The sequence below is a fragment of the Schistocerca gregaria genome, chromosome 8 (assembly GCF_023897955.1).
Source record: "Schistocerca gregaria isolate iqSchGreg1 chromosome 8, iqSchGreg1.2, whole genome shotgun sequence".
In the NCBI taxonomy this organism is placed as follows: Eukaryota; Metazoa; Arthropoda; class Insecta; order Orthoptera; family Acrididae; genus Schistocerca; species Schistocerca gregaria.
The window spans coordinates 169,250,683-169,278,328 of NC_064927.1; the positions used below are offsets into that span (position 1 = coordinate 169,250,683).

The 27,646-nt window shown below is 38.7% G+C and overlaps 1 protein-coding gene across 2 annotated transcripts in view; it reads left to right on the forward strand.

The window, feature by feature from the left end:
• LOC126284872 (fatty acid synthase-like) overlaps nt 1-27,646 on the forward strand; it is a 364,243-nt gene that overhangs the window by 268,175 nt on the left and 68,422 nt on the right. For both annotated transcript variants that reach the window (XM_049984111.1, XM_049984110.1), the window contains exons 29-30: nt 20,497-20,642; nt 27,066-27,313. In XM_049984111.1, coding sequence (XP_049840068.1) covers nt 20,497-20,642; nt 27,066-27,313 — 394 coding nt within the window. The remainder of the gene's footprint in view (nt 1-20,496; nt 20,643-27,065; nt 27,314-27,646) is intronic.

Below are 27,646 nucleotides of genomic sequence, written 5' to 3' on the forward strand. Positions count from 1 at the left end.
TTTAACTGCAGGAGTGTCTATGAAAAGATCACAGAACAAGTCTTGTTTATAAATGGGAACAGGCCCACATAGTGCTACTACTGGGGAGAAAAAGCTGACTAAAAGTTGTTGTCAGTAGCAAAGAAATTCTCAACTCCAAAAGGGAATGTATATCACAAAGATAGGTTGAACACTGGTGATGTAAGCGTGTTTGTAGCAACAGAAGACAGGATGATATCTAATGGGATTAGTAGAGATGTAGAATGCGAAACAATTTAGGTGAAGGTAAATGTTAGATGCGGATCAAATATGGTCAGCAGATGCTTTTATAGACCTCCTGCCTCAGCAGCAGTAGTGGTGGAATGTTTTAGCAGAAACTTGCTGAATATTTTGCATGAATTTCATTATCATATTATAATTTTAGGTGGAGATTTTAACTTACCGTCTATACATTGGGAGATTCAAGTGATTAGGGTGGATAGTAGGGACACAGAATTGAGTGAAATTGTTCTAAGTACTTTATCCAAAAATGATCTTGAGCAGTTAATCATAAAATCAGCTCATGGGGATAACATCCTAGACTTGTTGGTGACAAACAGACATGAACTTTTCAATTCAGTTAGCACAGAACAAGGAATCAGTGATCGTAAGGCCATTAAGCATCATCCAGCTGTAAATAGGAATAAAAAGAAAGGTAAGAAGATCTTTACGTTTAGCAATAGTGACAATAGATTAATTTCTTACTATATTTCATCACCAGCACTGACAATCTTGAGCATCAACAGACAAAGTTCAAGAGCACCATACAAGCAAAACTATGAGGGATGGAAAAGACCCACCATAGTTCAACAACCAAGTTAGAAACCTGCTAAAAAAGCAAAAAGAGCTTCTCTGGATATTCAAACATAGCCATAGCCTCAGGACAAACAAAGTCTAAATGAAGCCAAAATTAGCTTAGAAGGGCTGCAAGTGAAGAGTTCAATAAATTCAAAAGTAAAATTCTATCTATCTACTTGACAGATATGCTAAAACACTTTGGTTTTATGTTAAATCAGTAAATGGTTCAAAGCCATCTATCCAGACATTCTGTGACCATTACAGCATTGAAACAAAAGTTGCCACAGAAAAGACTGAAATACTCAGCGTCTTTTTCCAGTACTGTTGAACAAAGGAAGGTCATACTGTAATTCATCCTTTTAAATTGTCACTTAAATGGAAAAATCATAAATATTGAAGAATTTGACCAAGGGAAAAGCAACAGAAATCAGTCAACATAGGAAAGGCTGCTTCACCTGATGGGATACCAGTTTGTTCTACACAGTGTATGCGTAAGAACTTGTCCCTGTTCCAGTAGCAGTGTACTTCAGGCCTCTTGAAAATCAAAGTGTTCCTAATGATTGGAAAAAGGCACAGGTCACTCATGTTTTCAAGAAGGGTCATTGAACAGATGCACAAAATTATAGGCCTATATTTCTGACAACAGTCTGTGATAGAATTTTGGAACATGTTTTACGCTCTTGTTTATGATATTTGTAGAGACTGAAAATCTCCTCTGTAGGAATCAACATGAGTTTCAAAAACAACTATCATACAAAACCCAGCTCATCCACAAGACTTAGAAAGCAGTAGAAACATATGTCCAGGGAAATGCCTTGATCCTTGACTTCTGGAAGGCATTACATACTGGACTTTTGGAAGGGGTTCAATACATTCCACCTTTCCTGTTAATGAATAAAATATGATCGTATGGAATATCAGACCAATATGTGATTGGATTGATTTCTAGCAAACAAAACACAGCATGTCAGCCTAAAAGCAGGGAAGTCTTTAAACGTAAAAGCAACTTCAGATTTGTCCAAAAAGAGTGTTGTAGGATCATTTTTTTTCACAGTATATATAAATGGCCGAGTAGATAATGTCGGAGGTTCCATGAGGCTTTTTGTGAATCATGCTGTATACATAGAAGTCATAATGCTAACAAATTGTAGTGAAAGGCAGGGAGACCTGCAGGGGATCAACACTTAGTACAGAGAGTGGCAAATGACTCTCAACATCAACAAATTTAGTGCTAGTTGTTCAACTGTCCAGGTCTGTCTGTTTTATCTGCACTTAACCATGCTACCTCATTAAGGATGGCTGCATAGCCTCTGTGTTTGCCATTGAGGAACATTAATTTCCAATACACAGTATGTGAAACAGAACAACAAACAACAGTAGGTTATACACTATGATGTGTCAGTTACAACCCACGTCTCATCATGAACCATTTTGCATCTGTGTATTGTGTAGCCAAATAATAACTTCTATGACAATTAAAATAACTGCTGCTACTTAATCAGTAGTATATGGTGCAGGATGATGTAGCAAGTTATGCTGGGTACATTTCACAGGTTGCAAATATTGCTCCCTTGTATGACCACAGAAGTGAGAACATCACCTGGTTCTGAGTGCTGCACTAAAATTACTGTCAAAAGCTGGTAAATCTCTTGCCTAGACCCCACATTCTCTATAAACAAAAACAGGAAGAAAAACCAAAACAGTTCAATAGTCTGTTCACTCACACCACTGTGTGAGGATTGTACATGTTGCAGTTGTGCTGTCATGTTGCATGGAGAGTGACTCTGCTGGTACCAGCAGGTGGGCGACAACTTCTGAGACCAAACTATAGTTGCCTGAAGGTAAGAGGCTTCTATGGTGCAGGTGTTAAGATGGAGATGACTTTTATTCAATTTGTGCTACACCATTTTCAGTGCTGTGATGCCGCAGACAGACCCACAAGGCACGAAGGCCCTCTGGTTGTTGCAGATGCGTGCTGCCAGTGGGGTGGCCGACTGTGATATCTGTACCCAGCAATGCTGACAATTATTTAACTGTTTTAGCAATGCACTCCCAAGTTTGCACATTGTGAAATCTTGTGGTAGTGCGTACAACTGCCAGACTTCTCATGGAGACCATAAGGACCCGGAAGAAGAGCATGACACAGCAGGTGATGATGGCAGTTACAGGAGTGCTTGCCCCACTGTCTGTGTGCAGCCAGCTGCACCATGTTTCATGTGAACTGCTGCCCTATGAGGCAGAAGTTCATCTGTGGCTGTAAAGAGCTTAGAAGTGGCCCATCCACCACAAGTGCTTAGTCCCCAGGTGATCGATTTAATACTGGTAATTTGTCTGGCAGAGATGGTGGCCCCCATAAGTATTGGCTGCTTGTTGACAAAGCACCAAGTAGTGACTGGCGTGGCCCTCACATTATTGTGGGTGCTGCCAGAATGTTCATACATCTTCTAAAATCAATGAGTATTTATATCGGTTAATGGAAAGTTTGCCATACCAGCACAGTGCTCCCAATCACTAATGAATCAACAACCTCCATGGCTCAGCAATGTGCAGCTGGCCTGTCCAGCATATACACAGTGCTTGTGCTACATCACCATAAGTGTGAGGCATGGCCTAGCCTGCCTCATGGCAGGTAAACAGGAGTGTTGATGAAATTAACATACCAATATCCCAGCATCTGTTAACTGCCCACAGCTTTCAACACAGCCGTAGCAGGGATGCTATTTCCAGAATAACATACACAAAATAGTGGTGTCACTACAGTACCCACAGACTAAGTACATGCTATGTTGAACTCGTGACTGATTCACATGCAGTTATGTCTTGTGTAATGAAAACCATGAACAACTGTGTGTAAGATCCTCTGTTTGGAACCACAGTCAGTTCAGTGGCTTAAAGCTACATCTTAAGGGGGCTATCTGAATATCAAAGGGAAATATCTATTTAAAAAATGCATTTAATACCAATCCCAAATAACAACAATAAAAAATAAATACTTGTATAAACTACATCATGAGGGACCCAAATGTAAGGATAGATAGAAGACTCGACATTCATTGACCAAATAATTCTAATACGCCAAATGTGTGTAATGTCAAATTGTACACTACTGGCCATTAAAATTGCTACACCATGAAGATGATGTGCTACAGACACAAAATTTAACCAACAGGAAGAAGATGGTGTGATATGCAAACGATTAGCTTTTCAGAGCATTCGTACAAGGTTGGTGCCGGTGGTGACACCTACAACATGCTGACATGAGGAAAGTTTCCAACCGATTTCTCATACACAAACAGCAGCTGACTGGCATTGCCTGGTGAAATGTTGTTGTGATGCCTCATGTAAGGAGAAGAAATAAGTGTTTCTGACTTTGATAAAGGTCAGATTGTAGCCAATCGCAATTGCAGTTTACCGTATCGCGACATTGCCTCTCGCGTTGGTCGAGATCCAATGACTTTTAGCAGAATATGGAATCGGTGGGTTCAGGAGGGTAATACAGAACGCCGTGTTGGATCCCAATGGCCTCGTATCACTAGCAGTTTAGATGACAGGCATCTTATCCACATGGCTGAAACGGATTGTGCAGCCACATCTTGATCCCTGAGTTAACAGATGGGGACGTTTGCAAGACAACAACCACCTCCAGGAACAGTTCGATGACACTTGAAGCAGCATGGACTATCAGCTCGGAGACTATGGCTGCAGTTACCCTTGACACTGCATTACAGACAGAAGCGCCTGCAATGGTGTACTCAACGACGAACTTGGTTGCACGAATGGCAAAATGTCGTTATTTCCGGATGAATCCAGTTTCTGTGTACAGCATCATGATGGTCACATCCGTGTTTGGTGACATCGCAGTGAATGCACATTGAAAACATGTATTCATCATCGCTATACTGGCGTATCACCCAGTGTGAAGGTTTGGGGTGCCATTGGTTACATGTCTCGGTCACCTCTTGTTGGCATTGATGGCACTTTGAACAGTGGACCCTACATTTCAGATGTGTTACGATCTGTGGCTCTACCCTCCATTTGATCCCTTAGAAACCCTACATTTCAGCAGGATAATGCACAACCGCATGTTGCAGGTCCTGTACGGGCCTTTCTGGATACAGAAAATGTTCGACTGCTGCCCTGGCCAGCACATTCTCCAGATCTCTCACCAATTGAAAACGTCTGGTCAATGGTGGCTGAGCAACTGGCATGGGCAGCTGTACCTGTACATGCCATCCAAGCTCTGTTTGACTCAATTCCCAGGCGTATCAAGGCCATTATTATGACCAGAGGTGGTTGTTCTGGGTACTGATTTCTCAGGATCTATGCACCCAAATTGCATGAAAATGTAATCACATGTAAGTTGTAGTATAATATATTTATCCAATGAATACCCGTTTATCATCTGTATTTCTTCTTGGTGTAGCAATTTTAATGGCCAGTAGTGTAAATAGGATGAATTGCGTCATCAACATTCCCTTAAAATTGAACTGGAACCTACAACATAATCAGACCAACTCTAAAATCCACCGAATGTACCCACAAAAACCACATCCTCCATGTTGACAAAACTTAGCAAAATTCAAGACGAAGCTCTCATCACAACATATGAGCTCCAGCAGCAACATGTTAGCACTGAGCCTTCAGGAACAGACAGCATGCTATCAAAGTGTGGCACATATGGGACAGCCAGACACAAGCCACACCACTGTAGTATAGGACAAGAACCACATGTAGCTCACCCAACATGCTCCTGTCATGACATGGAAAATTGGATAACTTTTTTACAGAACCAAATTCTTTATCTCAGGTAACGACAACAGTCCAAAGTAGCATATTTACTGCTGGACACAGTTTCACAAGTTACTAACTTACAATATGAGATAACTGAATAAACATCTCAACTGAAATATCAAGTGTAAGTTCATGCTAACTATATAAAATAATTCAGTGGTTTCTAATAAAACTCTTCCTCCTGCCATCCCCACCTCCTTGCCTGCTCTTTAAAAAACTGTTCACACCTGAAGCCAACAAGTTGAAACTGTAAGTGGCAGTGGGTTCAAGTCAGTACATCAGAACCAGAAACAGATTACTATGGTGGGAGGATAGGTACACTTTGTAAAAACAATCTGTGTCAAAGCCAAATAGACCTTTAAATACTATTGTTGACGACTTTTTGTAAAATAGTGTTACATTTTAGTAATTTTACTGCCACCTTTCCTAGGCTTAGTTTTGGTTACTTTTTACTTTCGGTGTTTTCTGTCCTTTGTTTCAATATTTATACGAACTGTTTCATATTTCTGCTTCTGCTGAATTTCCAATGCCATTTAAAAATTGTATAAAACTTTCTCAGTCTACTTTCTATATCAATTCATAGTAAAACCGTCAGCTGCTCCTGATGAAGGTAATGGAGGTAATAATCAAAAGTTCGAGGTTTTGCCCTGAACTAACATGGAAAGAAGTTGGAGAATGTTTTATACAACAATGCAATTGTGAAAGACTTCATTCTCATACAACCATCTAAAAATGGCTAAAGAAACAAAGTTTTCCATATCAAATAATTACTGAATTAACAAGTTTTGCTAGAAGACCTGGTCATTTATGTAATAAGAAAAATGTAGGGCTGCTAAACTGTGAGACTGGACTTTGCAAATAATCAGAAGTTGAAATGAATATTTATTTATTCGCAACTTGAAATTTGAACATTCTTGAACATGAGAATTTTATGAATAATTTTTGAAATAGAAAGTATTTGGAAAAACAAAATGCTTATGGAGAAGAGGAGAATGAGGGTTTTAAAATGAGCTATGCCCATTTAGCCAGGAACATCCATTGCATTACTGTAAGTTTTATCTGTAGATGTTCTTGATGAAACTTAAATTATGAATATTTCTTTATGAAAATTATTTCCTGTTAAACCAAATGTCATTAGTGTTTGGGAAATTACCTGTTGAATAATAAAATCTTGTGAGTTCCTGGATGGATAAGAAAGTAGAAACTTAATGTCATGATCCCACCTCACTCTGTTACAATGTCTGAAAGTAATAGTGAAACACCCGAGGAAAAATATTTATTTTAAGAGCAGATTACATGAGAAAAAATTGATTTTCATCTATTTAGTGTTGTGTCTAATGACTGAGCTTCATATCACATGTGTCAAACAGGGAACAATTTAAACATTTTATCACTTTACCTGATATTTTTGATGGAAAGATTAGATGAAAGAACAGCATATCACATCAGTCAATGTGGCAAGGTGGATGAATACAAGATTTAAGAAACTTCATTCCAAAAAATTAGCATTTATTGGTCAAGATTAATTTTTGGATGCTATGGTTTCCTGGGAAATTATGTCCTTAGATCTTTTTGCATTGTTCTTATAAATTCTTCCTTCACTTCAGTGACTATTCCGGTTTATTCAAAATTAGGAATATTCTCAGTAAAATTTGTGCCTTGTTCCACAGTGCATTTCAGTTACATTAAAGGAAGATTACATTTCGGACCATTTAATCAGTCCAGATGACATGATGTGCAATAATGATCAGACTGTTATGACTCTTTGCCTCCCATTTCATTCTGTGTACATGTACAACAGCAACAGTCCAGTTACACAATTTGGGGGAAATTTGGTGATATTTGGATATGTCATATATGCTCAATTGTGACAGGTGGCTTTTGTGCACAGACTTTGTCATTTACCTGTTACCTCACAGAAATGCTTGATATGGAAAAGACTGGTGAAAAAGTGAAGGAAGCGGAGTGTGTTGGTAGGACACAGCTCAAGTTTTGGAACAGTTTGCTACTCCTACGGGCTCCTTAACTCAATCAGAATAGTATTTAAGGCTATTAAATGGTACAAGTTTTTTTATGTTGTGGAGGTATTCATTCTCTCCATAGAACCATAAAGGAGTGGATAAGTTCAATAGTAAAGTTTCATTTGTATCACATAAAAAAACCACAGGCATAAGAACACTGAAAACATGGGAGAGAAGCATGCACTGGTGTTAAAAATCCTCTATGATTTATCAGGATGCATTTTCAAAATGTTATTCCAAGTAAACACTGCAAGGAAGATGTCCTTATCCGCCGGCCGGAGTAGCCATGTGGTTCTAGGCGCTACAGTCTAGAATCGAGCGACCGCTGCAGTCGCAGATTCGAATCCTGCCTCGGGCATGGATGTGTGTGATGTCCTTAGGTTAGTTAGGTTTAATTAGTTTTAAGATTCTAGGTGACTGATGACCTCAGAAGTTAAGTTGCATTTTGCTCAGAGCCATTTGAACCATTTGTTCTTATCCATAGAATCACTGTTTGCTCAAAACAAAAAATATATTGCAGAAACCAGATACACATGCAAAACATGCTGTTATGAGCCTTGAGACACACAAAGAAAAAGAAACTAATCATCAGGAGCTGCACAGGAAATAGTATTAAACCGCTGCTTCTCTAAACCAGTCTCCCTGTAACCACAGGAGTGTGTGTTTTAGTGAGAAAGAGCAAATACTTGAAAACTAGTGTGAATAGTGTTTCCTGCTATGTCTTTTGTGTGCCATGCATTGGTCTGCTATAGGCGAGCAGTTACCTTTCCCTTATTTTGCATATGATGCTTCACTAAGATTTATTAATAAAAAGTACATACAAAATTACAAGCAGCTTGTCTCTTGAGGATGTTGTAAGTCATATAATAAATTATGAATCAGAATAGCTTTCCAGTACTTAGCTTCAGAAAGCAAGACAGATAATACTGCCTATAGACTCATATGAAAGTGTAAAAATACACTTCCCAGCTTTCAGAACTAATAATACTTGCCTCCAGAAGAAGAGAGGCATAGGATACTTGGAGAAGGTTAGAAAGGAATGGCAAGTCACTCAAACACCAGGATGAGGGGATTCTGTAAATAGTCTCTGGCACCAGCATCCAGCTAGCTAGAATGTGTTTATTTACTAATTCCTATATGGACTTTAGTTCTGAAATTCCAAATGCGTCACCTCTTGGCCCCAGCAAGTCTGGCTAGTTGCCTTTTCTGCTGACCTGGTTAAATCCAATAATAATTTATATAAGTAATAAACTGCCTTAATTTTTAAAATTCTACGTCTTATGATTTAGTGCCCCTTAAAGATTCCCACACCTTGGCTGTCCTGACCAGGCTCACTCTGCACCTAAACAATAGGAAGAAACTTTAATACATATAGGGAGTACCCTCTGACATGCTCTTTGCAATGGTTTCTTATGTGTAGATGTAATAGATGTAGATGTAGAAATAGGAGCTGCTCTCTTTCCAGGTAATATATTTTCTTCTAATTTTATTATGTTAGATGTAGCTTGAATGAAAACTAACAATTTTTATACTGTGACAGATGATTATTAATGAATGCTCTAACTAATGCTTTGATGTATATTTTGATTCATGCCATATCTCTCATGCTTGTCTTTCTAAATAAATTAATGATTGATTCACCTATTATGTTAGATTCTGATTGATTTTCAGTACACTAATTATGTTATTGTGCTAATTACTATATCAAGAGAATTTACATAGCTATTATTTGGTAGAAAGTTGTTGTAGTGTAATTGGTAGAAAGTTGTTGTAGTGTAACAGTCTCTGACATTTCTTCTTTTTTTTTAATATCAAATTGAACATCTCTTGGATTATTGTTAGAATAATGTGTTGAAATGTGCAATGGAATTAAACTACCACTCCATTGTAAAGAAATTAGAATAATGTGTTGAAATGTGCAATGGAATTAAACTACCACTCCATTGTAAAGAAATTGAACTGGCCCATGTTATTTCACATCTATAGAAATGACAGCATTTGTCAAACTGTTGAAAAAATTTGGGAAGGAAAGTTGCTACTCACTATATAGCGGAGCTGATGAGTCACGATAGGCACAACAAAAAGATTCACACAATTATAGCTTTTGGCCATTAAGGCCTTTGTCAGCAATAGACACACATACACACACATGCACACACACACTCACGCAAACCCCCATTTTTTATTACATATTCATGTGGTATGTAAAGAAATATGTATGTTTTAGTTGGACCAATTTTTTCACTTTGTGATGGATGGTGTTGTAATAGTCACAAACGTATAAGTATGTGGTATCACGTAACATTCTGCCAGTGCGGACGTTATTTGCTTCATGATGTGTTAAAATGGACCATTTTCCAATTGCGGAAAAGGTTGATACCGTGTTGATGTATGGCTATTGTGATCAAAATGCCCAGTGGGAGTGTGCTATGTATGCTGCTTGGTATCCTGGACAACATCATCCAAGCATCCGGACCATTTGCCTGGTAGTTACGTTATTTAAGACAACAGGAAGTGTTCAGCCACATGTGAAATGTCAACCATGACCTGCAACAAATGATGATGCCCAAGTAGGTGTTTTAGCTGCTGTTTCAGATAATCCTCATGTCAGTAACAGACAAATTGCATGAGAATCGGGAATCTCAAAAATGTTGGTGTTGAGAATGTTACATCAGCAATGATTGCACTCATACCATATTTCTATGCACCAGGAATTGTATGGCGATGACTTTGAACATCGTGTACAGTTCTGCCACTAGGTATGTACAAGAGAAATCACGGGATGATGACAGATTTTTTGCACGCATTCTATTTAGCGACGAAGCGTCATTCACCAACAGCGGTAACGTAAACTGGCATAATATGCACTATTGGGCAATGGAAAATCCACGATATCTGTGACAAATTGAACATCAGTGACCTTGATGGGTTAATGTATGGTGCGGCATTATGGGAGGAAGGATAATTGGCCCCCATTTTATCGAGGGCAATCAAAATGGTGCAGTGTATGCTGATTTCCTACATAATGTTCTACCGATGTTACTACAAGATGTTTTACTGCAAGACAGAATGGCGATGTACTTCCAACATGATGGATGTCTGGCACATAGCTCGTGTGTGGTTGAAGCAGTATTGAATAGCATATTTCATGACAGGTGGATTGGTCATCGAAACACCATACCATCACCGCATCTGATGTTCTCCGATTTCTTTCTGTGGAGAAAGTTGAAGGATATTTGCTATCGTGATCCACAGACAATGCCTGACAACATGTGTCAGCGCATTGTCAATGCATTTGCGAACATTACGGCAGGCAAACTACTCGCTCTTGAGAGGAATGTTGTTACATGTATTGCCAAATGCCTTGAGGTTGATGGACATCATTTTGATCATTTATTGTATTAATATGGTATTTACAGGTAATCACACTGTAACAGCATGCATTCTCAGAAATGATAAGTTCACAAAGGTACATATATCACATTGCAACAACTGAAATAAAATGTTTAAACGTATCTATGTTCTGTATTTTAATTTAAAAAACCTACCTGCTACCAACTGTTTGTCTAAAATTGTGAGCCATAAGTTTGTGACTATTACAGTGCCATCTATCACAAAGTGTAAAAAAGTGGTCCATTTAAAACATTCATATTTCTATACATACTATATGCAAATGTAATAAAAAATGGGGTTCCTATTTAAAAAAAAAAAATACAGTTGATATCCGTTTGACTTATGGTAGCACCATCTAGCGAGACAACCATAGCACCATCTGGTTTCCCCCTTCAAGCTAGACAAGTTTTGTTCTCTGTAGTTTTTTCATTTGACACTTATTACATGAGATATTTAGCATGGTCATGATCAATGGACCACCCTGTATATTAAATGTTTATTATGTAAGGGAGTGTTAGTGTACCATTACTTTTCACAGTCTATATAAATAACCCTCCACCCATGAACCATGGACCTTGCCATTGGTGGGGAGGCTTGCGTGCCTCAGCAAAACAGATAGCCGTACTGTAGATGCAACCCCAATGGAGGGGTATCTGTTGAGAGGCCAGACAAACGTGTGGTTCCTGAAGAGGGGCAACAGCCTTTTCAGTAGTTGCAGGGGCAACAGTCTGGATGATTGACTGATCTGGCCTTGTAACAATAACCAAAACGGCCTTGCTGTGCTGGTACTGCGAACGGCTGAAAGCAAGGGGAAACTACGACCGTAATTATTCCCGAGGGCATGCAGCTTTACTGTATGATTAAATGATGATGGAATCCTCTTGGGTAAAATATTCCGGAGGTAAAATAGTCCCCCATTCGGATCTCCGGGCGGGGACTACTCAGGAGGATGTCGTTATCAGGAGAAAGAAAACTAGCGTTCTACGAATCTGAGCGTGGAATGTCAGATCCCTTAATCGGGTAGGTAGGTTAGAAAATTTAAAAAGGAAAATGGATAGGTTAAAGTTAGATATAGTGGGAATTAGTGAAGTTCGGTGGCAGGAGGAACAAGACTTTTGGTCAGGTGACTACAGGGTTATAAACACAAAATCAAATAGGGGTAATGCATAAGTAGATTTAATAATGAATAGGAAAATAGGAATGCGGGTAAGCTACTAAAAACAGCATAGTGAACGCATTATTGTGGCCAAGATAGATACGAAGCCCACACCTACTACAGTAGTACAAGTTTATATGCCAACTAACTCTGCAGATGACAAAGAAATTGAAGAAATGTATGATAAAATAAAAGAAATTATTCAGATAGTGAAGGGTGACGAAAATTTAATAGTCATGGATGACTGAAATTCGGTAGTAGGAAAAGGGAGAGAAGGAAACGTAGTAGGTGAATATGCACTGGGACAAAGGAATGAAAGACGATGCCGTCGGTTAGAATTTTGCACAGAGCACAACTTAATCATAGCTAACACTTGGTTCAAGAATCATTGAAGAAGGCTGTATACATGGAAGAAGCCTGGAGATACTGACAGGTTTCAGATAGATTATATAATAGTAAGACAGAGATTTAGGAACCAGGTTTTAAATTGTAAGACATTTCCAGGGGCAGATGTGGACTCTGACCACAATCTATTGGTTATGAGCTGTAGATTAAAACTAAAGAAACTGCAAAAAGGTGGGAATTTAAGGAGATGGGACCTGGATAAACTAAAAGAGCCAGAGGTTGTACAGAGTTTCAGGGAGAGCATAAGGGAGCAATTGACAGGAATGGGGGAAAGAAATACGGTGGAAGAAGAATGGGTAGCTTTGTGGGATGAAGTAGTGAAGGTAGCAGAGGATCAAGTAGGTTAAAAGACGAGGGATAGTAGAAATCCTTGGGTAACAGAAGAAATATTGAATTTAATTGATGAATGGAGAAAATATAAAAATGCAGTAAATGAAGCAGGCAAAAAGGAATACAGACGTCTCAAAAATGAGATTGACAGGAAGTGCAAAATGGCTAAGCAGGGATGGCTAGAGGACAAATGTAAGGATGTAGAGGTTTATCTCACTAGGGGTAAGATAGATACTGCCTACAGAAAAATTAAAGAGACCTTTGGAGATAAGAGAACCACTTCTGTGAACATCAAGAGCTCAGATGGAAACCCAGTTCTAAGCAAAGAAGGGAAAGCAGAAAGGTGGAAGGAGTATATAGAGGGTCTATACAAGGGCGATGTACTTGAGGACAATATTATGGAAATAGAAGAGGATGTAGATGAAGATGAAATGGGAGATACGATACTGCGTGAAGAGTTTGACAGACCACTGAAAGACCTGAGGCGAAACAAGGCCCCCGGAGTAGACAACATTCCATTGGAACTACTGACGGCTTTGGGAGAGCCAGTCCTGACAAAACTCTACCATCTGGTGAGGAAGATGTATGAGACAGGCGAAATACCCTCAGACTTCAAGAAGAATATAAAAACTCCAATCCCAAAGAAGGCAGGTGTTGACAAATGTGAAAATTACCAAACTATCATTTTAATAAGTCACAGTTGTAAAATACTAACATGAATTCTTTAGAGACGAATGGAAAAACTAGTATAAGCCGACCTCGGGGAAGATCAGTTTGGATTCCGTAGAAATCTTGGAACACGTGAGGCAATACTGTCCCTACGACTGACCTTAGAGGCTAGATTAAGGAAGGGCAAACCTACGTTTCTAGCATTTGTAGACTTAGAGAAAGCGTTTGACCATGTTGATTGGAATACTCTCTTTCAAATCCTGAAGGTAGCAGGGGTAAAATACAGGGAGCGAAAGGCTATTTACAATTTGTATAGAAACCAGATGGTAGTTATAAGAGTCGAGGGGTATGAAAGGTAAGCAGTGGTTGGGTAGGGAGTGAGACAGGGTTGTAGCCTCTCTCCGATGTTATTCAATCTGTATATTGAGCAAGCAGTGAAGGAAACAAAAGAAAAATTCGGAGTAGGTATTAAAATCCGTGAAGAAGAAATAAAAATGTTGTGGTTCGTCGATGACATCGTAATTCTGTCAGAGACAGCAAAGGACTTGGAACAGCAGTTGAACGGAATGGATAGTGTCTTGAAAGGAGGATATAAGATGAACGTCAACAAAAGCAAAACGAGGATAATGGAATGTAGTCGAATTAAGTCGGATGATGCTGAGGGTATTAGATTAGGAAATGAGACACTTAAAGTAATAAAGGAGTTTTGCTATTTGGGGAGCAAAATAACTGATGTTGGTCGATGTAGAGAGGATATCAAATGTAGACTGGCAATGGCAAGGAAAGTGTTTCTGAAGAAGAGTAATTTGTTAACATCGAGTATAGATTTAAGTGTGAGGAAGTCATTTCTGAAAGTATTTGTATGGAGTGTTGCCATGTATGGAAGTGATACATGGACGATAAATAGTTTGGACAAGAAAAGAATAGAATCTTTCAAAATGTGGTGCTACAGAAGAATGCTGAAGATTAGATGGATAGATCACAGAACTAATGAGGAAGTGTTAAATAGGATTGGGGAGAAGAGAAGTTTCTGGCACAACTTGACCAGAAGAAGGGATCGGTTGGTAGGACATGTTCTGAGGCATCAAGGGATCACCAATTTAGTACTGGAGGGCAGCGTGGAGGGTAAAAATCCTAGAGGCAGACCAAGAGATGACTACACTAAGCAGATTCAGAAGGATGTAGGTTGCAGTAGGTACTGGGAGATGAGGCAGCTTGCACAAGATAGAGTAGCATGGAGAGCTGCATCAAACCAGTTTCAGGACTGATACCACAACAACAACATATAAATAACCTAGTGGATAACATAAGAAGCTTCATACAGACTTTTTTGGATAATGCTGTCATACACAGAGAAATCCCAATGCTAAAAAAGTGTAGTAAAATAGAAGAAGACCTGAAGAAGATCAGCACTTAATGCAAAGCTTGCAAGTTGGGCCACTACATAAACGAATGTAATGCATTGTGCATAAATAGGCAGAAAGACTCATTATTGTGTGATTATACAATTGCACAATAATGACAGAAAGCTGGCCACATCCATAAATTATCTAGGAGTACACATATGGAGTGATTGAAGCGGTCCAACAACATAAATCTAATCGCAGATCAGGCAATACTGAGATTTGTTGGAAGAATCCTCAGGGAATGCTTTCCACTCACAAAGGAAATAGATTACAAAACCATCATTCAACCAATACTTGGGGATTCGTCTGCTTAGCTGGGTGGTAATGTACTCACCTCCCATTCAAGTGGGACTGGGTTCAAATCTCAGCCAGTTTGGGGGACTGGGTGTTGTGTTCTCCTCATCATCACCAGTGTGCAAGTCGCCCAGTGTGGCGTCAAACATACTAAGACTGGCACTTGGCGCCCGAACTTACCTGAATAGGAGCCTCCCAGCCAACAATGCCTTATGCTCATTTCCATTTCAACCAGTACTTGAATATTGCTCATCAGTCTGTGATCCATACAATATAGGACTGATAGAGCAAATGTAGAAGAGCAGTTTATTTCATTACAGGTTCATTTAGTCGGTGCGGAATTGTCTTGGAGATACTCAGCCAACTCTAGTGCCAGACACTGCAAAAGAGGCATTCTGCATCATGGTGTGTTTTATTGTTACAGTTCTGAAAGCATATATTCCTTTAATAGTTAAATGATATATTGCTTCCTCCCACATACTGTATATCTGACAAAATACCTGAAATGTAAAATTAGAGAGATTTAAGTTCACATGAAGGGAAAATTAGAGAGGTTTAAGTTCACATAGGCACTTACTAGCAGACTTTCTTCCCTCAGACCACTCAAGACTGGAACAGAAAAGGGGGAAGTGGCCATAGCACACAAATTACCCTGTGTCATATACCATAATTTGTTTCTGGAGTATAGATGTAGATGTGTAAAAATGTATAAATTTTAATGGCATATGTTTTAAGAAACAATCTTACTGTTTATTAAAGAAGTTTTTTCATTCACTGTTGTTGTAAAAACATAAGAGACTTGCTCAAAACCACTCAAGATTACCACCACTGCTAGCTTTGTCTCCCACACAGCCCAAACTCAGATTTCCAAACTGTCTTCTTAAGCTTCTGACCCCCACCCACTGCAAGGTAACAGGCATGGGGCACTTTTAGAAGCTGAACTGTTGCCCTCAGTTATTCAATGCTATCTCTGTCAGTAAAGGTCCCTCAGGCCGAAGCCACATCACCAGTTGTCACAAAGCTGTTGGTGGAGATACCAGTCTCCCCTCTTCCCCACATTGGCCTTTACAAATGTCTGCTTCTGTCTGTGTATGTGCGAATGGATATGTGTGTGTGTGCAAGTGTACACCTGTCCTTTTTTCCCCGTAAGGGAAGTCTTTCCGCTCCCGGGATTGGAATGACTCCTTACCCTCTCCCTTAAAACCCACATCCTTTCGTCTTTCCCTCTCCTTCCCTCTTTCCTGAAGAAGCAACCGTCGGTTGCGAAAACTATAAATTCTGTGTGTGTGTTTGTGTGTTTTATTTATTGTGCCTATCTACTGGCACTTTCCCGCTTGGTAAGTCTTGGAATCTTTGTTTTTAATATACTAGGATAGTTAGTTAGAGAATCTACCCTCCCCCCCCCCCCCCCTCCCCCAATTTGGGATCAGAGATAAATTGCCTGCTAAATTCAATGTTACACCAGTCACACTGTTCTCAGAGAGTCTCCAAACAGAGATCTTTCATAACTAAGCTCACTCTGTCGATCCATGAGATGCACAGCACTGTAAAGAATGGTGCTCAAGTTGATCACTGCCACTTAGTGTAAACTATGTGAGCTTACCAAGTCTTCCTTGTAGATAAAACTCAACACATACATAATGGACCATAATCGGCACATGGAAATGTAATTTACAGGGTATCTCAAGGAAGCATGATGTGCCCATTACTGTTTGTAATGTATATAAATGATCTAGTACAAAGTGTTGGAAGTTCTTTAAGATTGTTCACAGATAATGCTGTTGTGTATAAGAGAGCAGCAGTGTCAAAATATCATACTGATTTGCAGAATGACCTGCAAAGGGTTGATAAATGTTGCAGGTCCTGGTGGTTCACCCTGAATGTAAATAAATGTAACATACAGCATATACAGAGGAAAAGAAATTCATTGCTATACAATTACACTATTGATGACAAATTGCTGGAAACATCTATCATAAAATATGAAGGAGTAATTACCCAGAGTGACATTAAGTAGAGTGACCATATAAAACATGGTAGGAAAAGCAGCTCCCAGACTGAGATTCATAGGAAGAATCTCAAGGTAACTCTTTGGAATCCTTGCCAAATAGAACTCATCCAAAAGATAGAGAAGATCCAACAATGAGCAGTGTGTTTCCTCACTGGCTTGTGTATTCAGTGCAGGAGTGTGACAGGTTTGCTGAAAAAAATCCAGTTGCAGATCCTACGAGAGAGGTGTTGTACATCACAGAGAGATTTGCTTTTGAAATTTTGAATGAGCACTTTCTGGGAAGAGTCAGACAACATATTACTTCCTTCCACATACACCTCATGAAACGATGGTGATGAGAAAATTTGAGAAATTAGAGCTAATGTAGAGGGTTATTGACAATCAGTCTTCTCACACACCATACATGAGTGGAACTTGAAAACAAGGATCAGTTTGTAGTGCCAGGTGTACCCTTCTCCACACACTGTTCTAAGTCTTGCAGACTATGATGTATATTTAGATGTGACAGTTATATTATTTGTAAGGCTCACTGTTGTGCCTTCAGCTGCCTTGAGCCTAGCGGTTTCACCAAAGACACAATGTGGGGATGGCTGTTAGACCTCTGCAGGGAATAATTACCCAGTATGGTTGGCAGATCAGGCCACTAATATTTTGTTATCGAAGTAATAGTTAAGCTGATCTCTGGTACAACTATTCTGGAAGTGAAATTTCATTTAAAACTATGTTTGGTGATATGTCATTGTGTAAGTTATTACTTAAAACACTTGCAGTCCTTTGTAGTGCTGTTTTTAAAACTGTAATTACGAGGGTGGTTTGAAAAGTTATCATAGCGGAATAGAAAAAATAGTACTTGCACCACTGAAACTTTTTTTATTTTTCAATGTAGTCTCCTTGTAGATTAATGCACTTGGTCCAACAATGTTTCAGTGTCTTGATTCCATCTTCAAAATGAGTTTCTTCCAGGCCTGCAAAGTAGTTGTCAACTCTGGCTATCAATTCTTTGTTTGAAGTGAATATTCATTCACCAAGAAAAATTTTCAGTTTTGGGAAGAGATGAAAGTCTGATGGAGCCATATCAGGTGAATAACGCGGGTGTGGCAACAATTCGTACCTTAGTTTGTGTAATTTTGCCATGGCGAAGGCACCTATGTGCGTCAAGAGTCATCCATCTTTCAGATAATTTTTTTTCGTTTCCAATTCTTCTGTTAAAATGTGAAATACTCTTTCAGATGACATCAGGCAAGCATGAGCAATTTCACGCACTTTCAATCGGCGATCCTCCATGACCGTTTTCCACACTTTCACAATGATTTCTGGAGTAGTGGCACATCTTGGCTTACCACTGTGTGGATCATCATCTAAGCTCTCCCAACCAAATTTAAATTCATTTGTCCACTTGATAACAGTTGAATATGAAGGAGCAGTGTATTCTGGAAATCGGCATGAATGTCCTTTGCTTTCGCACATTTATTTACGAAGTACTTAGTCACTGCTTGAATCTTGATTTTTTTCCATCCACACAAATCAGTATGTGGGAGGAACAACAGAGCCACCGCACTGTCACAGATCTCTTCCAAAAGCACTGGCATTCCACATGTTTACAGGCAACAGACCAATGAATATCATGGGAACAACTCATTGCACTAGCACTGACTTCTCACAGTGATTCGGAGAACTTTTCAAACCCCATCATAGATGCTGGATTTTACATGTTGACATGTTCAGTAAAATGCAAAGAATGAGACACTCTGGGGTGATAGTTGCTGAGAGTTTTAGCTGTTGAGGAATTCATCAGTTTTCCTGAGTTGGTACTGAAAAGCAGCACCTACCATCATGGTCTCAGCCAGAATGTTGTAATGTCTCAATGTAGCAGTGCTTCATGTCTTATTATCTATATTTTTATAACACTGTTCTTCTTTCAAAATATACTTTACTCTTTTTTATTTCTTTGTCTCCATTTTAAGTAATAAATTAATGGTGACTTTATGAATTGTCAGTTACTGTTTAAGGACTTTGTCATGAGGCTCTTGGAAATAGGTTTGTTAATATCTTACACATCTAGAGTGTTAGCAAAACTTCATTGAATTTTAGTGTGCATGTGTGCGTGTGTGTGCATGCGTGCTTAGGGCACCAGTGTTGGTTTAATTTGAATGTTATGCTCTGGCATCAGGAAATACACTGTTTCATTTCTAGTGTCTTTATAGCTGAACTAATAACAAGAAAGATAAAGTATGCAGAGTCAGAAAGTTTTCACCAATTACTTTAATACACAAAAGTAAAATCTTTATAATAGACACCCAGAGTAACACCTATCCTTCTATTGTCAAAAATCATGATGCAGATCTTAAGAAACAACACGTATTGCGAATACATAGAAAGAAGGATCCTTTATTGTCTGATTATATGATAGCGGAACAAACACTGGTAGCAGTTACTTCTGTAAAATATCTGGGAGTATGCGTGCGGAATGATTTGAAGTGGAATGATCATATAATATTAATTGTTGGCAAGGTGGGTACCAGGTTGAGATTCATTGCGAGAGTCCTTAGAAAATGTAGTCCATCAACAAAGGAGGTGGCTTACAAAACACTCGTTCGACCTATACTCGAGTATTGCTCATCACTGTAGGATCCGTACCAGATTGGGTTGACGGAGGAGATAGAGAAGATCCAAAGAAATGCGGTGCGAGATAGAGAAGATCCAAAGAAATGTGGCGCGTTTCGTCACAGGGTTATTTGGTAACCGTGATAGCATTATGGAGATGTTTAGCAAACTCAAGTGGCAGACTCTGCAAGAGAGGCGCTCTGCATCACGGTGTAGCTTGCTGTCCAGGTTTCGAGAGGGTGCATTTCTGGATGAGGTATCGAATATATTGTTTCCCCCTACTTATACCTCCCGAGGAGATCACGAATGTAAAATTGGAGATATTCGAGCGCGCATGGAGGCTTTCAGACAGTCATTCTTCCCACAAACCAGGAACAAACTGGAACAGAAAAGGGAGGTAATGACAGTGGCACGTAAAGTGCCCTCCGCCACACACCGTTGGGTGGCTTGCGGAGTATAAATGTAGATCTAAATGTACAAACATTTTATTATTTGCCACATCTTAATCTAAACTCTTCATGTACTGCTTGTGTGTCTCTTACTATAAATTTCATCAACTCCATTTAGAAACTGCCAGTAGAGTAATTTGTCATTGTACAGGTATATGGCAGCTGCAAAGCACATGGGTAAGGTGTTGGTGGCTGTGCGGGAGGAAGAACAAGAAAAAGTGGTTCGTCCTGCAATTCTTGAGATAGATGCTGAACCACGTTTTTATTGCAAGCCTGAATTCACGTACATCATTGTTGGTAAGTAAAAGTATCATCACTTAAAGCTTGAAAATGTCAGTCATTTTGTTTAAATACTGATCTTCTGTCCTAGTTAAGCAGAACTGAAAATGTAGAACAGTTGTTGTATGCTTGAAGTAGTGACACATGATCTCTTGTATTGGAAGTGACAATAAAGTGGTTCAGTACAATACTGAAAAAAGGTGCTCAAGTTAACAAATTCCGAAAGTTTTGAAAGCTAAATCACAATATTCTGCAAAATTTGAATGTATTAGTGGACAATCGAAGTGACTGACTATAATGATGATAGTCACTGCATTGCTAGATGCTCAAATGCTGTTCTGCAAAATTGGAATGTAGTAATGGACTAGCCAAGTGATTGACTATGGTGATGGCAGTTGCTACATTGGCAGATGAGAGAATATGAAAATCGAGAGAGGACAAGGGAAGTTATACACTCTCAAAGTCAATGGTAAGAAAGAGAAATATAGTTGTACCTGTAGATAATGCAAAAATATTAAAGAAGGAATTGTGGTTTATTCATCTCATGACTACATTTGCAGTCGATGGGACAGAAGATATATCAAAAATTTATAATATAGATACAGTGATTTTTACACTTGTAAATAACAGTGCTAAAATAAATAAAAATGCTGTAATGATATTTCTTGGGATATGCATCACACTGTATCAAGCTCAAATTTCCAGTTTGTCCTGCATGAATTCATCCACTGAGTAATAACATTTTGGTGTTAGTGCTCCCAACAGCTTTCTTTTTAAGTGTATCTAAATGGATCTACATTAACTAGTTCCACTTTAATTTATCATAAATTTTCATCCACAGTTCAAAACAACAGCATTTGTGCCTTTGTCCACAGGGAGGATTGCAAAGTCAGATTTTAGGTGATGAACTGTGGTTCTTTCTATAGATGTATGGTTAGTTCGCATGTTAGGGCATTTGGGGAATGATGGTGAAGCAAGGTTCGAGATTAAGAAATTCTGGAAAGGTATTGCAAGGAGGTTTGGACTTGATTGGTATGATTTTGCCTGACTATTTTGGTGGGGGCTAAGGATCGGTGGAATCTGAACAGATGGAAGCCATTGTGGAAGGAAGGGTGGCAGTGGGAAATGGGTAATTTGATGGTAATGCCATTAAGGGGATTCCAGGAGTCTACAACTACATAAGAAGAGTATGCGACACTGGGATTTGGCTAGGGATGAGGATACTTTTCTGTATTGATGCAGATGGAAGGAGCAAGGATCCATGGTTGTGGAAAACATGCGAAAAAATACATAAATAATGTAGAATTACATCCAAAAAAATTCACTAACATGCACACAAATATGTGGGAAACTTCAGGAAAATGATGAAATAAGGGCATGCAAGATGAAACCTGAGATAGTGGGAGTAAAGTGAAAGGCGAAAACCCACAAAAATGTGTGAAGTCATGATGAGATCAAAGAAAAGATATAACTAAATAAATAAATAAAGTAAATAAAAATATTTTACTGTGGGTTGCACTCTGAGTGTGGATAAGTGTGAATAAGGGGCACAGTAGATTTAACTGGATGAGGTGAAATTAGTAGGTGAGAACTGGGATGGAATGGAGAAGGAGTAGGGGTTAAAGAGGGGTTGGTAGGATGAGGTACAAGATCATGTGGAACCGGAAAGGTGCAGGAAATAACACACGAAAATATGGGAGAGTGACGCAGGAAGAGTGATCGGTTTGAAGGCATAGGATTAATGATATCAGGGGAGTAATGTGGAACATAAGATGCTGCACCAACAATCAACTGTTGTGCATGGCTGAGACAGTTGATACAGTGTGGCTTGTAAGTAGAGCATGCAGTGTGGTTTGTAAGGCAGCAAGAGAAACACAGGAGAGAAGAGAAAGAAGGACCAGGTTGAGTCCAGTAATGCATTAGGAAATAGTGACAAAGGAAATCAGCACTGGGCAAGGATGGAAGAAGAGCAGTCAGAAAAATTCAAACAATGATAAACCTCTGTCATGTCATGCAAGCTGAATTCAACTTGATGACCAGCAAGGTTAGAAATGTTATAAAATTTCGTTATTTGCTATCTTTCCTGGTGTTGCAAGTTTAATGGCGAGCAGTATACAAAATGAAGTTCATAGTTTAAACAACTTAATATTGAAAATTCTTTGAAGTCCGAGACATTAATGTTGTCTGCATAAAGGCTGATTTCCAACATCTTTCCACCCTCTGCACTAGCACACACCCTTTGCAGCCAGTAACATTTGCTATAAATGTACAAGGTGTGGCTGTAAAAGAATGGGGCTGATGAATGTTCAATATCTATGAAGTGTGGTGTCTTTCTCATTCAAATGTGTCATCTATGGTGTCAGTAGACAAATCATTGTGGGTATGGACTTCGTGTAAGAGCTGTTATTTTCCTTTTCTGGGAAAATAATAACAGAGTAGTGAATTGTTTGAAGTTTCAATGAAGCTGGGAAAAACTGCTACTGAAATGTATCTGATACTAAAAGAAGTCCATGAAAAAGACTGTTTATCCCCTACGCAAGTTTTTGAGTGGTTGAAGCATTTACAAGAAGGCCAAGAAAATTTATTTTGAAAGTTACTCATGACCAGCATGACATTCAACAACAAAAAAGAATGAGAATATCAAAAAGTAGGTAATCTGATTTGATTTGACCATTAGTTGATTATTTGGCCTACTGCTGAATCTTTAGGAATTGACAAAAATGTGTAAGCAAATTTTACATAACGAATTTGGCATGAGAAAATTAGGTGCAAAACTGTAGTAAAAAAATTCTCACACTCAAAAAAATTTATGCTCGTGAAAATGTTTGAATTGACACTTTGAATAGCATTGAAAATGATCTTAATTTCTTGGAACTCTTTTCAAGAAATTAGGATCATTTTCAACATGTGAGAAATCTTGGTTCACTAATGATCCAGAGACTAAGCGCCAATCCATGCGTTCGAAGGCCCAACTTCAGCGACAGTAAAAAAAGCTCAAATGAGGAAATCAAGATTCAAAGTGTTGATTTTTTCTGAAATTTATGGAACTGTGTATTGTAACTGGATTCCTGAAGGTCATCTATTAATCGACATTACTGACTAGATGTTCTTGATCAACTCCACGAGAAAATAAATAGAAAATGACCTGAATTGTGGAGGAGCAATTCTTGCATTCTGCATCAAGACAATGCACTAGCTCATACTACATTGTCTGTTTTGGAGTTTCTAGCTAAGTAAAGCATCCCAGTGTTAAAGTGCCCACCCTATTCATGTGTCATCACAGCATGTGAGTTTTACCTATTCCCCATTGTTAAACTTGTATTAGAAGGAACAAGATCCCAGTCTGTTGAAGCAGTGAAAGAAAAAATGGCAGGTGCCATCAAGGAGCCTACACAAGAAGACTTCCAGCACTCTTTTCATCTATGGAAAATTCGCAGCACTCTTTTCATCTATGGAAAATTCGCATGGAGCATTGTAGGGTTAGAGATGTTTTGAGGGTGACAATAACTAAGTTTGTATGTTTTTGAAATAAAAAGTTTTACAGCAATAGTCCTGTTATTTTATAGTGAAACTATATGTTCTATTGTTAGCAGCAATTATCGGTATAATGTTAACAAATGTAAAGCTGTTATTAAATACAATAAGTAATCGAAAATAAAACAATGCTATTGTGAGTATCACATGTTCAAATACACAACAATTATGAAATAAAAGAAGTAACAAAAATAATTACTTGTGAGCATTGTACTCTCATATTTTGCATCATTCTGAAAGAACTTTGAGTAACTAATCATTAATTTACAACAGTGTGTATACACTCCAGGACAGCTGGGAATTCTTTAAAATTCTGGAGCTTTTTCATTGTTTCTGTTTGCTGTTATTTTTTTTTATAATTTTGAATGGTAAGAACTGATAATCTAATTAGCATTAGATATTTGACAGCCAACCTTAGCTTTTCTTGTAATTATGCTGTATGTATATAAATTTAAACCATTAGCTTTTCCTATTTGTGTGTTCATGCTGATTAACAGTGATGTTGCTATGGGCCAACTACGTCACATGTCCTCTGAATGTCTGCTGTCAGTGGCTGGAGAAATCACGTGACATGAGCTATGATTGGCTTACAAAAGCTCATTGCACAATTCAATCACAATATCAATGCTTCAAAAGCTGCCATGCTGTATTTAGTGGAATTCATATTTAAACTCTCACACAGTGGAAATATGCAGTGTACATGTAGCTGTGCATCAAATATCCTTCCCAAACACATTGTTTCTTGCTGGGTTTCATTTCCTAAAGTGCCAGGAAGTTCTACGCCAGTGTATAAAACCTTTACCATTCAAAGCACTCATAAGTTTCACAGTTCCAATGGAAAGTATGTTGTCACTTAACACAGAAAAAATGTATGTAACTTGGGGTATAGCGTATTTTCATCTGGGGAAAAAAACATGTTTTCAACTGGGAAACGTGGGAAAAATTCAAGAATTTTTCCTTGCCTGCAGACACATCTGTCCAAGCAATTCAGCCATTCAAGGGTGGTGAGAAATATAAAGAACAACAATAAAATAAAATGTAAAAAATTCATTGAATATTTTAAGATTGCAAAGAATTTTTAGACAAGAAAGATGTGTTTTATTTATTTTCCCTTTTTTCTGATAATGATATTAAAGCACATTCAAATATGCAATTAGCTGCTCACCATTCAAAGCTAATAATTTTGTGAAGAAGTTTTCAGCATTTTCAGCATAGCAGTTATTCTGCAACTAATTCTTGAGCCCACATTGATTCCATCATGAAAGATTAACAAATAGAATCCATTAATAAGAAAATTAAGTCGAAAAAGTGATAGGAACTGCACTGCCTGATAGAAACATGAAAGAACAAGGGCACTTTCAAGGTGTTGCTAGCAACCTGTACCAGCTTTGCCCAGGTACCACTAAATGTCTACAACCAGCTGACTTGTCTGGTATAGCAGTAATAAAATACAGACACATACCTTCCTTGAGAATCAGACTATCTTTTACTGAAAACTGTATCGAATTCCCTACAGTATTTCCTGAGATAAGCCCTCATATACAGACAGTATGTAATTTATAATATGAGTAGAGGAAAATAGTTTATATGGATGTGTAGATTCCACTGATAGTAATTTAACGTGGCTTATTGACCTGGTGCAAATATTTCACATGGATGTCCACAGTGACTTGTGTGCTCCTAACCTATCCCAGTTGTCCAACTGAAGAGAGAGGATCTACAGTTTAGTGTGGCATCCAAACCATGTGTCATTTCTGGCAAACATCCAAGTCATCGATGGCTAAGGCTAGGTTAAAAGGCATGCTAAAAAGTCCATGGTATGACTGGGATTTGATCCCATGACCTTTCATTTTCGAAGCACGTGCTTTACTGCTACACCACAAGGCCTGACACAGATCTGATAAGGCTTCGCAGCTCTCTTGAGTTGCGGTGGCTTTTTACTGCTTTTCCCTCCTCTGTATGTGACTAGTTTGTAGCTCCTATCATTGCCATGTGATGTCACTTCAAAAGTCAATTAAATATGTACTAAATAATAATACATATATTATATTCATCATTATTTAGTGATAATAAATTATACACATGGACCTTCCTCATGAAACACCATATAAATCCCTGAAGTAGTTCTTGGGATTAGCCCTCACATACAGACAGAAAGCATAGCACAGGACTTTAATTTATAATATGTACATATTGATTATGGCCTTGCCACAGTGGATACACCAGTTCCTCTGAGATAACTGAAGTTAAGTGCTGTCTGGTGTGGTCGGCACTCAGATGGGTGGCCATCCAGGCTGCCTCATGATACCAATTGAGGAGCTACTCAACAGAATAGTAGCGCCTTCGGTCAAGAATACCATCATAATGACCAGGAGAGCGGTGTGCTGTCCCCACACCCCTCCTATCCGCATCCTCCCCTGAGGATGACATGGCGGTCAGAGATGGTCCCAGTAGGCCACTTGTGGCCTGAAGGCAGAGTGCTTTTTATATAGTGATTAACAGGAAAAATCTCATATAGAAATATGAAAAGTATGCAAAGAGATAGATGGCCATCTTGTATTAGCTCAGCTCAGTACACCCTCCCTTTTTCTCCTCTCTGATGATGGAAAAACTCTCCCAAAACTAGGTTTTATTTATTTTTACTGGTTTTGTGTGACTGTGGGCTATACTGATCTAAGATAAGTACTTGCCAGACCATGTGCCGCCAGTTTGTTTTCACAATATGTGTAGATTATAAATCAGTGTATTTATGCTACAGATACAAAACAAAGTTTCTGTCTCTACCTCTAATGACCTAATTGTTGATTGGAAGTTAAACCCCAGTCTTCCTTGCTTCCCCCTTTGCCCTCCCCCCAAATGAAAAGTTCATGCTTATATACACATTGTTATGTCTTCTTCTTCTCTTAGGAGGTCTTGGTGGTTTTGGATTGGAGCTAGCTGATTGGCTAATCCTGAAGAGAGCCAAAAAGCTTGTACTTACATCAAGGAAAGGCATCAGCAATGGATACCAAGAGTCAAGACTCAGATTATGGCTGAGTTATGGTGTCAAGGTAATTGTATCCACAGAAGATGTTACAACACAAGAAGGATGTTACAAACTTTTGACGGAATCAAACAAATTAGGTCCAGTTGGAGGCATTTTCAACCTGGCAGTGGTAAGTCAAAATGAAATTTCATTATAATGAAGATTTTTGGTAATTGTAAAACAATTAAATAATATCAACATTCAGCTTTAAGCAATGGAAACTCCAGGTAAGAATATCAACAATGTAGGAAAAGATGGATTGCTACTTACTGTAAAGAAGACACATTAAGCTACAGACAGACAGAACTAAAAGACACTTGCATAAAGATTTCGGTCACAGCCTTCATCAGTAAAAGAGAGAACATGCCATTCATACACACAAGCAAGCACACCTCACGCACACATGACTGCCAACTCCAGCATCTCAGGCTGGAATGCAACTTTCACAAGGGATGCAAGCAGC